General features: G+C 36.3%; 1 protein-coding gene across 2 annotated transcripts in view; it reads left to right on the top strand.

Annotated features, from left to right (window-relative positions):
• XRN4 (exoribonuclease 4) overlaps nucleotides 1–10516 on the top strand; it is an 11854-nt gene extending 1338 nt beyond the window's left edge. The window contains exons 6-22 of one of the 2 annotated variants that reach the window (XM_086590087.1): nucleotides 85–147; nucleotides 236–367; nucleotides 475–639; nucleotides 821–898; nucleotides 1408–1494; nucleotides 2767–2841; nucleotides 2922–3017; nucleotides 6059–6129; nucleotides 6779–6907; nucleotides 7025–7101; nucleotides 7191–7231; nucleotides 7362–7436; nucleotides 8250–8392; nucleotides 8480–8584; nucleotides 8683–8758; nucleotides 8986–9068; nucleotides 9677–10516. In XM_086590087.1, coding sequence (XP_086446213.1) covers nucleotides 85–147; nucleotides 236–367; nucleotides 475–639; nucleotides 821–898; nucleotides 1408–1494; nucleotides 2767–2841; nucleotides 2922–3017; nucleotides 6059–6129; nucleotides 6779–6907; nucleotides 7025–7101; nucleotides 7191–7231; nucleotides 7362–7436; nucleotides 8250–8392; nucleotides 8480–8584; nucleotides 8683–8758; nucleotides 8986–9068; nucleotides 9677–10370 — 2190 coding nt within the window. In that variant the 3' untranslated portion in view covers nucleotides 10371–10516. The remainder of the gene's footprint in view (nucleotides 1–84; nucleotides 148–235; nucleotides 368–474; nucleotides 640–820; nucleotides 899–1407; nucleotides 1495–2766; nucleotides 2842–2921; nucleotides 3018–6058; nucleotides 6130–6778; nucleotides 6908–7024; nucleotides 7102–7190; nucleotides 7232–7361; nucleotides 7437–8249; nucleotides 8393–8479; nucleotides 8585–8682; nucleotides 8759–8985; nucleotides 9069–9676) is intronic. The other variant, XR_015211718.1, reaches the window with a different exon arrangement.
• Nucleotides 10517–12470: the final 1954 nt, after the last annotated feature.

Here is a 12470-nt window from a genome sequence, read left to right as displayed (position 1 = left end):
GTTAATATTACAACTTCTGACATTTAACTTAACTGTTTTTTTTTTTAAGTATGAAATTTAAACTCTTTGATTTCTTATGCTCAGGATGCTGATCTGATTATGCTGTCTTTAGCTACACACGAAGTTCATTTCTCTATATTAAGAGAGGTTAGTGGCAATTCTTCTGTAAAACATCTCTATTGATGGTTCATTTTCAGATATATTGGACTTCAGATTTTCTTGACTTACTCTACAGGTGATCTCCCTACCAGGACAACAAGAGAAATGCTTTCAATGCGGTCAAGTTGGTCACCTGGCTGCTGAGTGTCATGGAAGTTCAAATGGCAAGGCAATTGATGAAACTCCAATTCACAAAAAGAAGTACCAGGTTGGATCTCTATCCAAACAAAACCTGACTTGGATTGTCGTCATAGTGCCAGAATAATGGCTCCATATCAAACTTATTTGAATTTGCAATTTGTCTTGTGTTGGCAGTTCCTCAACATCTGGGTGTTGCGAGAGTATTTACAATATGACATGAAGATTCCTAACTGTCCAATTCGTTTAAACTTTGAACGTCTCGTGGATGATTTTGTATTCATGTGTTTCTTTGTCGGCAATGACTTTCTTCCACACATGCCGACGCTGGAAATACGTGAGGTATGTAGCATCAAGGACCCTAGAATAACGCCACAGCGAAGAGTCAGTTGCACATATTGTTCTCTGTCGATATTGCAATGTTTGACTGAATGCACAAGCTATATATGTTGATGGTTCTTCCAGTAGGTTGAAATTGTTACACCCTTTAGATAACCTATTCAGCCTAATATTTGAACTTCAGGGTGCAATAAATCTGCTGATGCATGTTTATAAAAGGGAGTTTGCTGCTATGGGTGGTTATCTTACAGATGCCGGTGAGGTAATTACATATTTACTTGTCCTTTGTTTTAAATTCAGCTACCCAGACTCGGATTGCGGGGATTGGTGGTTTCTTAATTCTTAGTCTCTTACTACCTCCATTAGTTTTGATGTAATTGGTTTATTTGATTATATCAAAGCAATTCTCTTTTACCATTAAATTTTTTTATTTCGAGGATGTTATTAGTTATTACGATAATATAAATGGGAAGAAAAAGAGAAATAGAAGACAGCTATCGTATTATAATATCACGCAGATTCTGTTGATAGATTTGGCAAGTTTTGCCATTATTACTAATGATTTACACACTGGATAATAATTTCTGGAACTAGATACACATGAAAATATATAGTTATAATGTGGTCAACTTGTAATGCAAGGTTGTTCTGGAGAGGTATTTCTACGAAGTATTTTTTAAGTTGTGTATCTATCATATGATTAAATTGGTCAGATATTGGACCCGGATGATTTGGTTTTAATGCAGTTCTATGCTCATTTTACATGGTTAGGTCTTACTTGAGAGGGTGGAACATTTCATTCAGTCGGTCGCAATGAATGAAGATAAAATCTTTCAGAAACGTGGCCGTATTCAGCAGGTGATTTGCTTGCTCCCTTTTTTAGCCCATGGCATTCCTCTGTGTGATTCATTTCATCATTGTGAAGCTGTCATTCTTTTGGGATTTCTCGCTACATCTTTCTTTTTATTTTTAGATCTTCATAGATCAAACACAAAATTTAACCAGCCCAAAATTTTTCTCCGATTTAAGTTCCCTATACGGTCTCTAATTAACTTTGACCATTGGGCTATCGTAGAACAATTATTTTAGGGTTAGGATCATAATACGTGTTTGAAAAGCCATATGTTGATCATATTCCTAGTGTTGGACCAACTGATGTTTGTCTAACAAACGGGCTATAACAAATTCCAGTTACCGAGTATTCCTTAATACTACTAAGAGATAGATTCATCATGCCATCTACAGAATCCGGCTTTCTGAAATCCCTTGTATATGAGAAGAGGACATAAAATGCAACTTTAAGCGTGATATATGTTCCATACCAACTGAATTTCTAAATTTGTCTTTCTGGTTTCCCTTAGTTTGTAATTCCCCAGTAAAATTATATTATTGTTGATGGAAGAAAAAAATTTGGATAGAAAAAGAGGATACGACCTTAGTTAGTTTCGGCCCCGTATCACTTTAATATATATAAGAAAATAACAGGGTTTTACACTTTTACATAATAGAAACTTCCAAAAAAAACGCCCTATTTCCTCTCCAGATATGTCCAATAGAACTCAGCATCTCCTATCACAATAAAATTGTAGGCGCCAATCCCTCTGGAAAAGTGAACTTACATTAGCATAATATTTCTCATATTCCTAAACATCATTCTGCTAATGCCTTCACCGCAACAACCTCTAGTATAATAGTATATATTCTGTAAGATGGTTTTGACCTTTCCTATCTATTTGTGTAGTTTGCTTTTTGCTTACCCAAGAACATGTTATCTTTTGACCAACTAGGCAGCCATATATTCTTGTCATCACCAGAGACAATGTGAAAAACTGAGTCTTCCTGGTTTGTGTTCTCTATTTCTTGTATATGTATACTACCTCAATCGTTTGTTAAGTATAAGAGGTTTTACCTTCTGGTATTAAATAGTCCTCGTCAGTCTTTGAAGTGAGCCCACAATGAGGAAGCCAATTGGGTGACAAAAGAGAGCTTTATCTCGATCTCTTTTTACTTCTCTCTCTCTCTCTCGTGCAAATTCTCCTTGTAGCAAATCGGGATCCTCAGTAATGAGTTCTCTTTAGACACTCAAAGAACAGAGGATTTTTTAATGTATACACAACAATTTCGTTTCAGGCACAAGAAAATAATGAGCAGATGAGGATGAAGAGAGAAAATCCTGGTGAAGTTCGTGTTACGGTATCGGACAAGGTCCGTTTTCTTCAAATCATGTCTAAGGTCTGTTAATTCTGGTGGCTAGACTATCAAGTTGGTTCTTCTATTCTTTGTAGGTGAAATTAGGAGAGCCTGGTTACAAAGAAAGGTACTACATGGAGAAATTCAACCTGTCAAATGAAGATGAGATTGATGAAGTTAAAAAAGATGTTGTAAGTCAATTCTCTTAGATTTTCTATATTGATAGCTCTATTCATCGTAGAGACCCATTGTTTTCAGGAGAGGTATAAAATCATTCATATTCTTATCTCTCTATTTATTTCTGAAGCCAAAATTCTTTAGTCAAATGTTATGCCTTGGCTATTTTACTCCAATCTTTTGGTGGATTAAGTAGCTATTTTTTATTAAATAAAGCAAGAAATAATATCTTTCACCATACATATACACATCTTTTTTGTTGTATTTTGTAATATTATTTTTAGGGTCGTGTTTGTATTTGGGGCCACTCTTTTTAAGGTTTGTTTTGAGTTTAATTACAGTATTTTTGTTTATTCGAATTTAGCCACTATCCGTTACTTGTTCTGTTAAGGGCTGTTAGTTAATGTATCTGACTTCTTCTGTTAAGGGCTGTTAGTTAATGTATCTGACTTCAGTTGACCATATGTAGACCACAATGAAAACAACCCTGTTCCAAAAAAATGAATTTCCGATTACTATATTTATTATAAAATTGGTTTAGGCCACTATATACAGAAAAGCTCAAGTAGAAGATGAAGAGTTGACATGCTCAATTTCATGACAAGAGAGATTGTAAAATAAATGAATTTACCTTGCACTAGATGTTTCCCCTCTCATTTTGAAGTCGTGTTAGTCAAATATAGGTCGCCAAAGGCTTTAAAGGGATGAAGATGAGTGCAAAGGAAACAGATAAATTTTTCGGTCGGTTGATTTTCCTCAAGTGTTGTGTTACTAGAGATAAGATTAGGTCAAAACTACAAAAAAAAAAGAATAAAAATAGATCGTTAAACTGAAGTCAAATACATTGACATACGATTAACTGAAGTCAAACACATTGACATAAGGTTGACTGATGTGAAAAACTTTGACTAAAGGCTTGTAACAGTTTTGGTGACGGAGAGTGACTAGATTCAAATAAACGAAAATAATGGCTAAACTCATAACAGCCCTAAAAAAGAGTGACCAATTACAAAATGACCCTTATTCTTACTGCTGGTATTCAGTTGAAAATATTAGTTTGTTATTAATAATCATAATGGCCCTAAAAAGAGTGACCAATAACAAAATGACCCTTATTAAATGATCCTTTGGGAGCTAGTTATAGATTGAGCTCTATTTCGGATTCGGTTATCGAGAGATTTAGTCGTAGGCTAGCTGGGTGGAAGGGCCGTTTTTTGTCTAAAGGCAATTGAGTGATCTTGATTAAAAACATATTTTCCAGTTTTCTTGTGTATTATGTGTCTCTTTTCTACATGCCTAAAAGTGTTGCCGCTAAATTGGAGGCGATTATTAAAAATTTTCTTTGAGATGACAGTGAGGAGAGGCATAGGTTTAATTTGGTTAGTTGGGAGAAGGTGTGCCTTTCTAGACAGGAAGGTGGTTTAGGTATTAGACTCTTAGGAAAGTTTAATCTTGCTTTGCTAGGTGAATGGCTTTGGAGGTTCGGGAAGGAAAGGGAGAGCCTTTGGAGGAATGTGATTGTGTCTAGATTTGGAGAACATGGTTTGGGGTGGAAGAGTGGTCATGTGGCCATACTTTACGGCTGTGGTATTTGGAAAGACGTTCAAAGAGTGGGAGAGGCGTTCTACAAACATATTAGATTTGCTTTAGGCAATTGTGATAACATCCGCTTTTGGGAGGATATATGGCTAGATGAGAGGCCTTTGTCACACGTTTTCTGACTTGAGGAACCTGCTAGTTCGTTCGTTCGGTCATGAGGGAACACAATGGTTTTATTGCTTGGGACCTAGGTATTCATATTGCTCTCTCTGACAGGAATATCGTGAGTGTGGTTGCTCTCACGATGATGTTAGACTATTCTTTCTGTGAGACCGGGCAGAGATAAGAGGTTTTGGTCTATTGACAAGAAAGGGAGATTTTCTTCTAGATCTTTTTACTTTAAGCTTTGCTCACTAATTCCTCGTCATGATCTCCCCGTCATGATTTTATTGTCCTTCCTAAATTTCCTAGTCATATTATCTGGGGTTCTACTGTTCCGTCAAAAATTGCCTTTTTTGTTTGGGGTGTATCTCTTGGTAAAATCTTGACTATTGACAATCTTAGAAAAAGACGTGTCAAAGAAGTCTTGTTAACTTTTGTCCGTTGTGTTTAAGGGATGGGGAGTCTGTGAATCACATTCTTTTGCTTTGTCCTTTTTCATGGCGGGTTTGGTGTCATTTTATTCTAGAGTCGGGGGTTTCTTGGGTTTGTCTGGTTTCGGTGACGATGTTATTAGCCTCATGGGACTTGAGAGTCCACTCTGAGAAGGGAAGTCGACTTTGAAGCATGTTGCCTTTTGCGATTCTGTGGGGCATTTGGTTGGAGAGGAATCAGAGACTTTGAGGGAGCAACACCGCCTATGGAGAAAATTGTGTTGGCAATCAAAGTTCTTTTATGTTTCTGGGTGAAGGTGCATATTGAGACACGAGACATACATTTTGAGGCGTTTGTGTTTCGATAGGAGTCCATAATGAGATGATTAGGCTAAGAGACTTGTCACTTTATGTTTTTTCTTTTCTTTTCTTTTTCTATGCGTATGTAATGGAGGATATCTCATCCTTTTGTATCTATCTTTAGTTATATTAATAAAATTATACTTTACCAATTATAAAAAAAAATGACCCTTATTCTTACTGCTGGCATTCAGTTGAAAAGGGTGTTTATTAGCTTGTTATTAATAATCAGTTTTGGGTTCTGGTTGAAAGAAAGTATGAGTCTGGTGCATTACCGATAAATAAATAAATAAAATTGCAGATGCTGACTCGAACTGTGCATTATCCAATTTTATTCAGGTCCAATGATGCTTTAGTTTGTTACTGATAATTTTCGATTAAGGCTGGCCATGTAACATTTTTACACAGAATGAACAATATTCATAAAATTTCCTTTTTCCTTAGGGATGTCCGTGTTTACAAATTACATATAATTATATAAGCAAAATAGGAGTCTTGCTTTTACAAAACAAACAAACTTGTATCATCGATTGAAGTTTCACCAGTCAAAGTTTCCTGTGCAGGTTTTAAAATATGTAGAAGGGTTGTGTTGGGTGATGCGGTATTACTACCAAGGTGTTTGCTCTTGGCATTGGTGAGTTAATATATTTGGTGCTCTGTGGTAAAAGAAAACTTTATTTTGTTTCCTTGTTATCTAGTTACAGTGTTGCTTTTGTAAACAGAGTGGATGACTATGAACAATGAGTATGGAGACTGGATGGTAGGACTAGATGAGTCTTATCATCTGAATCTGTACTGCATGTGCGCATAGCAACCTATGCACCTGGGTAGGGTTTGTGGGCCTATAGGTAGACTTCAATTGATGTGACAAAGTGAACTCTGGCTTTATTGAATGGCTTGCTTGTATTTCTTATTTCATTATAGATTATAGGAAATAGTCTGTTATATTTTATATTTTTTGGTAAGTTGATTTTCTAGATGTATACCAAAGCATACAAAGGTGAATACAAGAAACATGGTGATTTGAGGGAGGTGCTCAGCACCAGAAAGTAAGAACAGTAAGAAACACAATAGACAACAAGGAAAAAATACTCCTAAAAGCCCTCCAAGTTAAGCACCAAGTAACCTATTATCCGAGCGAAGAATCAAGTCCCAAAAGAGTAGTTTCTCCTCTCATATGTCGTTGAAACTTGAAAGCCAGAACCATAATTATGACTTCATATGTGTTAGGTTTCTGATCTCTGTCACAGCACACTATAGTAACTTGCATATGTTTCTGTCAGGTTTTACCCATATCATTATGCTCCTTTTGCTTCTGATCTTAAAGATTTGCCGGAGTTAGAAATCACATTATTTTTGGGACAGCCATTTAAACCTTTTGATCAGCTAATGGGAACCCTACCAGCTGCCAGGTATACTATTTTTGAGTAAAATCTTACAGTTTTATACTTATTAATTAGGAATTGCCCCTCCAATGGATCCCAAGAACTATGTTTCTATTTTACATATATTGGTATCTACTGTTGCAGCTCTAATGCTCTGCCTGAGCACTACAGGACACTGATGACCGATCCATCGTCACCAATAAGGGATTATTATCCTGAAGGTTAATTTGTTTCCTGTCAAAATTGCTTTAAGGAAATAAGCTAATTTCATTTTTTTTCACTATTCTGATTGAATTCCTGGTGTGGACAGATTTTGAGGTTGACATGAACGGCAAACGTTTCGCTTGGCAGGTAAAACCGTTTCTATTATCTTTTTCTGTGTTTTTTATATTTATTATTTTGTAACAACTTTGCCTAGGTTCCTTATCATTTTAGATGCTTTAGTTGTATGAACTGATCAGGTATCTTATCTGGAACTCAGGGTGTTGTGAAATTGCCATTTATCGATGAGAGAAAATTGCTTGCTGAGACGAGGAGACTTGAAGATACATTAACGGTGAGAATGTGGAGGATTATTTTTTTGTCCATTTTGTTAGCTGTTTTTGTTGAGCTTTTATACGGGATTTGTAGTAAAAAAGAACATAGAAAAAGATATGAACTTGCAAAGCCCAGTGATAACGGATACACTTTGCATAGGTTTATCCTTTTAACTATAATATTTCTACAATTTAACGGCGTTTTTATGATTTCGACATCAGTTAATGATGCTGAGCATGTGAATTATTGATATGTTTTTGTTGTCCTGATAAATACGTTACTTTCATTGGACCCTTTCATTGGACCGTACAACTTAGGTACATCCAAAGTCTCAACTTGTGGGCCTCATCTACAAAGTTGTAAGACAAAAATGAGGCCCATCTATTGATCCTATTTTGCTGAGAAACTATTTTATTCCTTTGCCATATATTTTAGAATGTTAGGAAGGTCCAGTTATTGGATGGTTATAAATTCCCAAGCAGACCTTATTTCTTTAGCTCTCTTTTGGTAGGATCCCTCGTCCTATATTTTACTTTTTTCAAAATGCTTTTTATCTATCGTGAAGATAGGGGTCCAGCAAAAGCTGATGTCTTGCCAGAGTAGGTCTTTTTAAAGGGTGAGCTTATTAGGCAATTTTGTTAGTGCGGGTGGTACAGGCACGACCCTGAGTACTTTGTTTTCTTCTTTAAAAGGTCTTGTATATCTGATTACTTCAATCCTTTGATGAACATAAAGTTTTTATACATCTTACCTCCGATTGTCTGTATACTGATATTGTCTTTGTGCCTTCTGGATGCTAAAATGTGCACTCTTGTTTTTGGGTTTTGTGAAGGAAGAAGAACGGGCTCGAAACAGTCTCATGTATGATTTACTGTATGTCCACATGTATCATCCTTTGGCTTCATATATTTCTCAAATCTACCATCAACCGCCCATATTTCATACATCGCCAAATGCGATTAACACACAGGCCAGGTTGGTTTGTATGGATCAACCTTTGCAAGCTAGTCTATTTATAGATTTGATATTTAAAAAAATTGTGTGTGCTATTACTGGTTGCAGTGGCGGAATGAATGGCTACCTTTGGTTGTGTGAGAGGAATGCCTACAGATCTATATATCCTTCGCCAATTAAGGGTCTGGGAAACATTGAGAAGAACTCAGTCATGTATGTCTCCTGTGAATACTTTCCTTGTATTTGTGAAGGTTCATGATGATTTCTTATTTCATGTCATCTATTTCATCCAATTTTAAAATATTTCACAGAAATGCTACTTATTCCAGTCCTCCACGCCATCAACACATTCCAGAACCCCCTGTTGGTGTTAATATGCCTCAAAAGGTATTTGGAAATTTACCTTTTGTTGTGGATCATATTCATGGGGGATTTAGATACCTAACTTGTGATTTAGTCTACAGGAAACAAAATTTAACACAAACATTTAACTAGCTGTTCTGTTTAATATTCGTTAAAGTTGAATCTTTCCTTGCATCATAGTTTGTTACTATTGTCGATTTAACACTTTCTGCTGAATATATCTGCCTCTTTATTTTCTGGTTTGATAACAGATTATAAATCCTTCTGATGTAAAACCCTCTCCAGTACTATGGCACGAAGACAACAGCAGCAGGCGTCATCAAGCTAGAGATAGGTGAGACTAATTTCTAACAATTCATTTGCTCTAAGGTCTAAAATGTACATTTTTTGTCAGTATTGGAGGAAACCGAAGCTATAAGTACCTGAGAGAACAGTTCGCCGTAGGTAAGAAAGTAAAAATGTTACCGTCTTGCAGAGAAGTGATTCCGCCTGGTCAGTATGATAAACTGGTTAAGTTGGCCATTCCTTTCATCTGAAAGATACTTTGAGATAGCCATGGGGATTTGGGTGGGTGCTTCAGAAAATGCTTGGGATGGATAAATCTTTTTTGTAGTGGGGACTTTTCCATGTGATAGTAAGTGTATGTATCGTAACTCCCCTGCCTTGGTACTTCCATTGGAGAACTGGAGTAAGTGAAAAATCAGGATTCTCCTAGCTCGAATATTTTCATATTACGAAGTCGGGTTTACCATTGAAAATTCTCCCATGCAATCAAAACACTGTTAGACATTGGTACGATCTGATTTCGTGTTGTCATGTTCTGGACATATTGAGTTTCCAATGGTGATTAAGTTGACTAACCCATTATTGTACATTATACGCTGGTTGACTAGATTTAATCACTATTAATTGAATGCCACATTTCTGTATCTGCTTTTACAGGCCACAAGTGTCGGGAGCTATCTCTGGACCTCATTTAGGAGAAGCGTCTCATAGGCTGCTCAGGAACACACTCCAAATGAAACCCAGTACATCTGCGTTGTTGGATTATCCAGCGAATCGGTATCATGTTCCAAACAACCATACAGTGGACAGGCCTAGGCCAGCAGGACCTTCAGGATATGAAAGAGGATATGGCCAGGATCAAAATTATTTCCATGGGAACTTTAGCAATCCTAGAGGTACAATTGTTAATTCTAGATCAGCACCTTCTTACAATGAAATGTGGAAAGAACAGAATTACAGAGCACAAGAGAGGTATCAGTATCAAGAACAATACCACTTACAGACAGGAAAGTCGTCTTTGACAATCAAAGATGGTCCAACATACCAGCACTCTGTGGCGCCACTAAGGAAGCCTAATACTCTATTTTCACCAAGCCCACAGCAGATGCCTGTTCAGTATGTGGGTCAACCACCACGGCCACCAACCGACTGGATCGATAAACCAGCCTATGAAAACCCTGGAATGTATGCCATACACCCGGAAATGTACGAAAACACTGGGATGTATGTCAGACAGCCTGAGGTGCTCTCATCTAATGTGTATGAAAAACAGGTAAAAATGCTTTATCCGGCGAGAACAGAGGCACCGCTTGAAACCTTAGAGCCTGTCTATATGCAGCGTCCATTGTGATGTTTTTGTTTAACTGTTCGACATATCTCGTTCTGTTGTGGGTCATAGTCACAATGTAGCAGTGGAGAAGCTACACTACACTGTTATTTATAGCAACAGATTGTATTTACTTGTTTTTTTTTATTAGATTCGTCAATTGGGGCGCACTTATTAGATTCGTCAATTGGGGCCGTCAGTCATTTTAACATATCTAATTATTTTTAATAAAAAATAATGAGCAAAGAAATCATTTACACCTGATTTTGCACGATGAGTCTAAGAAAGGGCATAACCTTTACTTTGAAAATACGAAGAACCCATCTTCTTTGGAGGTGACTTAAATGGTTTTCCATTTTATTTATTTTCTACTTAGCTCAATAATTCTTTGATTCCCACAAAAAATTTTCTTATGTTACCGAATTTACCACTAATATGTTTAATCACAACAAAGCAGATAAGCAGTACAACATATTAAAAGAAAATCAATTTGCCGATCAAACAATTGTGATCAACCACAGTACAAGGAAATAAAAATCAACTTGCCAATGAATACAAAATCTCAATCAATCACTATATACTTGTCTAACTTTAAACAATGACCAATAAATACAAGGATTAACTATCAATTTGGTCACTGTACTTCACAGTTTTTTTCGATTTGGTGACTACTTTTTTTTTAAATCTAATTTGGACTTTTTTTTTTTTTTTTTTTTTCAATTTGGTGACTTTGTTAAGTTCGGACTCTAATCTTTCTAACAGAGTTAATTAGTTTCTTACATGACATTTTGTTTTCTTATTTCGATAAATTAGTTTTATTGGAATCGTTAAGATTCGAACGCTGGTCTTCTTGCCTTTCTCTAAAGTTAAAAGATCCAGAACCGAAAACCGTTAAGTGTTGTTTGAGAAAAAGTAAAACTGAAATCGTGGAATTCTGAAGTAAAACTGGGAGTTCAAAGTTGGGGATATCGAACGAAGTACAAATGTCATTTCTCACCTTTGATATCGGTGGGTCTTCCTACCAATAAAAAAATCGACACTGGCCCGCAGGGCCATTCTGGGCCAATGTCGTCTAAGGCTTTGCATAGGGCAAATATAAACCAAAACGAAATACTCCATTAAACTAAAAACAACACACTATAATGTTAAAAGTCCACATAAAAAACCCATTCTTTGAAAATAAAAGGAAACGAAGGCCTCATTCTGCGAACCTTGCATTGGCCATTCAAACGCAGGGCGAGTCGGCCAGTCGCATAATTTATTGGGATTTTTTTTCTCTGACCTGGTCATATTCATTATGGATGGAAGTCCACACCAACAAAGCTTCATAGAGCTTGACGACGCCATCTTAATCAACAGTTTATTTGATTTCTGCAAAATATCTAACCAAAAATAAAAGTTCAAAAAAATGCAAATTACAGTGAGAAAATCTTCTTTTACCTTACATAATCTTCGTTTACATTAAGATACTTACTTGACTTTCCTTAATTTAATGAGATAAAAGTTTCCTAACTAACAAACTTTCTTTCATAAAAATAACTTACCAATTTGGACGGAGAAGACGACTTAGATTAAGTCTAATGTAGAGCTGCTAAAAGATGCAATATAGGCCTTTTAGCTTGCCTAGCCAAAATTGGCACCCCAAAATAAAAAAACCAATCCAATCGTGTTTTCTGTTTTGAAGTAATAAATGATATGGACGACATAGTTTCTGCCGTCCGTCCATTATTTTGTAACTTAAGTTGAATTTTTTTTGGACGGACGACACAGTTTCTGACGTCCGTCGAAATTTAATACACGGATGGCAGAAACTATGTCGTCCGTCTCCCGAACTTATTATAACAGCTGGTAGCGAAAGTCTTAACTTTGACTGGGTTTTTAACTTCTTCCAAATTTAAAACCCTTTTAGCAGCCCCATTAGAATGCCATTGTTGTGGTTGGGGTGCTATTTTTGCCTTTAGCAGTCCATATAGCCGCCTATTGGACTTGCACTTATATGAAGTAAAAAAATGCGTTACATTTGATCAAAAAAATCAGACCGTTATTATAGAGATAGTTATGTTATTTCGCAAGACACGACGAACTCACGTGCTCTCATTCTCCAAAGGCTATTTGAGGGGTCCA

The sequence above is a fragment of the Coptis chinensis genome, chromosome 2, assembly GCF_015680905.1.
Source record: "Coptis chinensis isolate HL-2020 chromosome 2, ASM1568090v1, whole genome shotgun sequence".
In the NCBI taxonomy this organism is placed as follows: Eukaryota; Viridiplantae; Streptophyta; class Magnoliopsida; order Ranunculales; family Ranunculaceae; genus Coptis; species Coptis chinensis.
The sequence above is the reverse complement of the archived record's forward strand: the minus strand, read 5'-3'. Positions and strand labels throughout refer to the sequence as shown.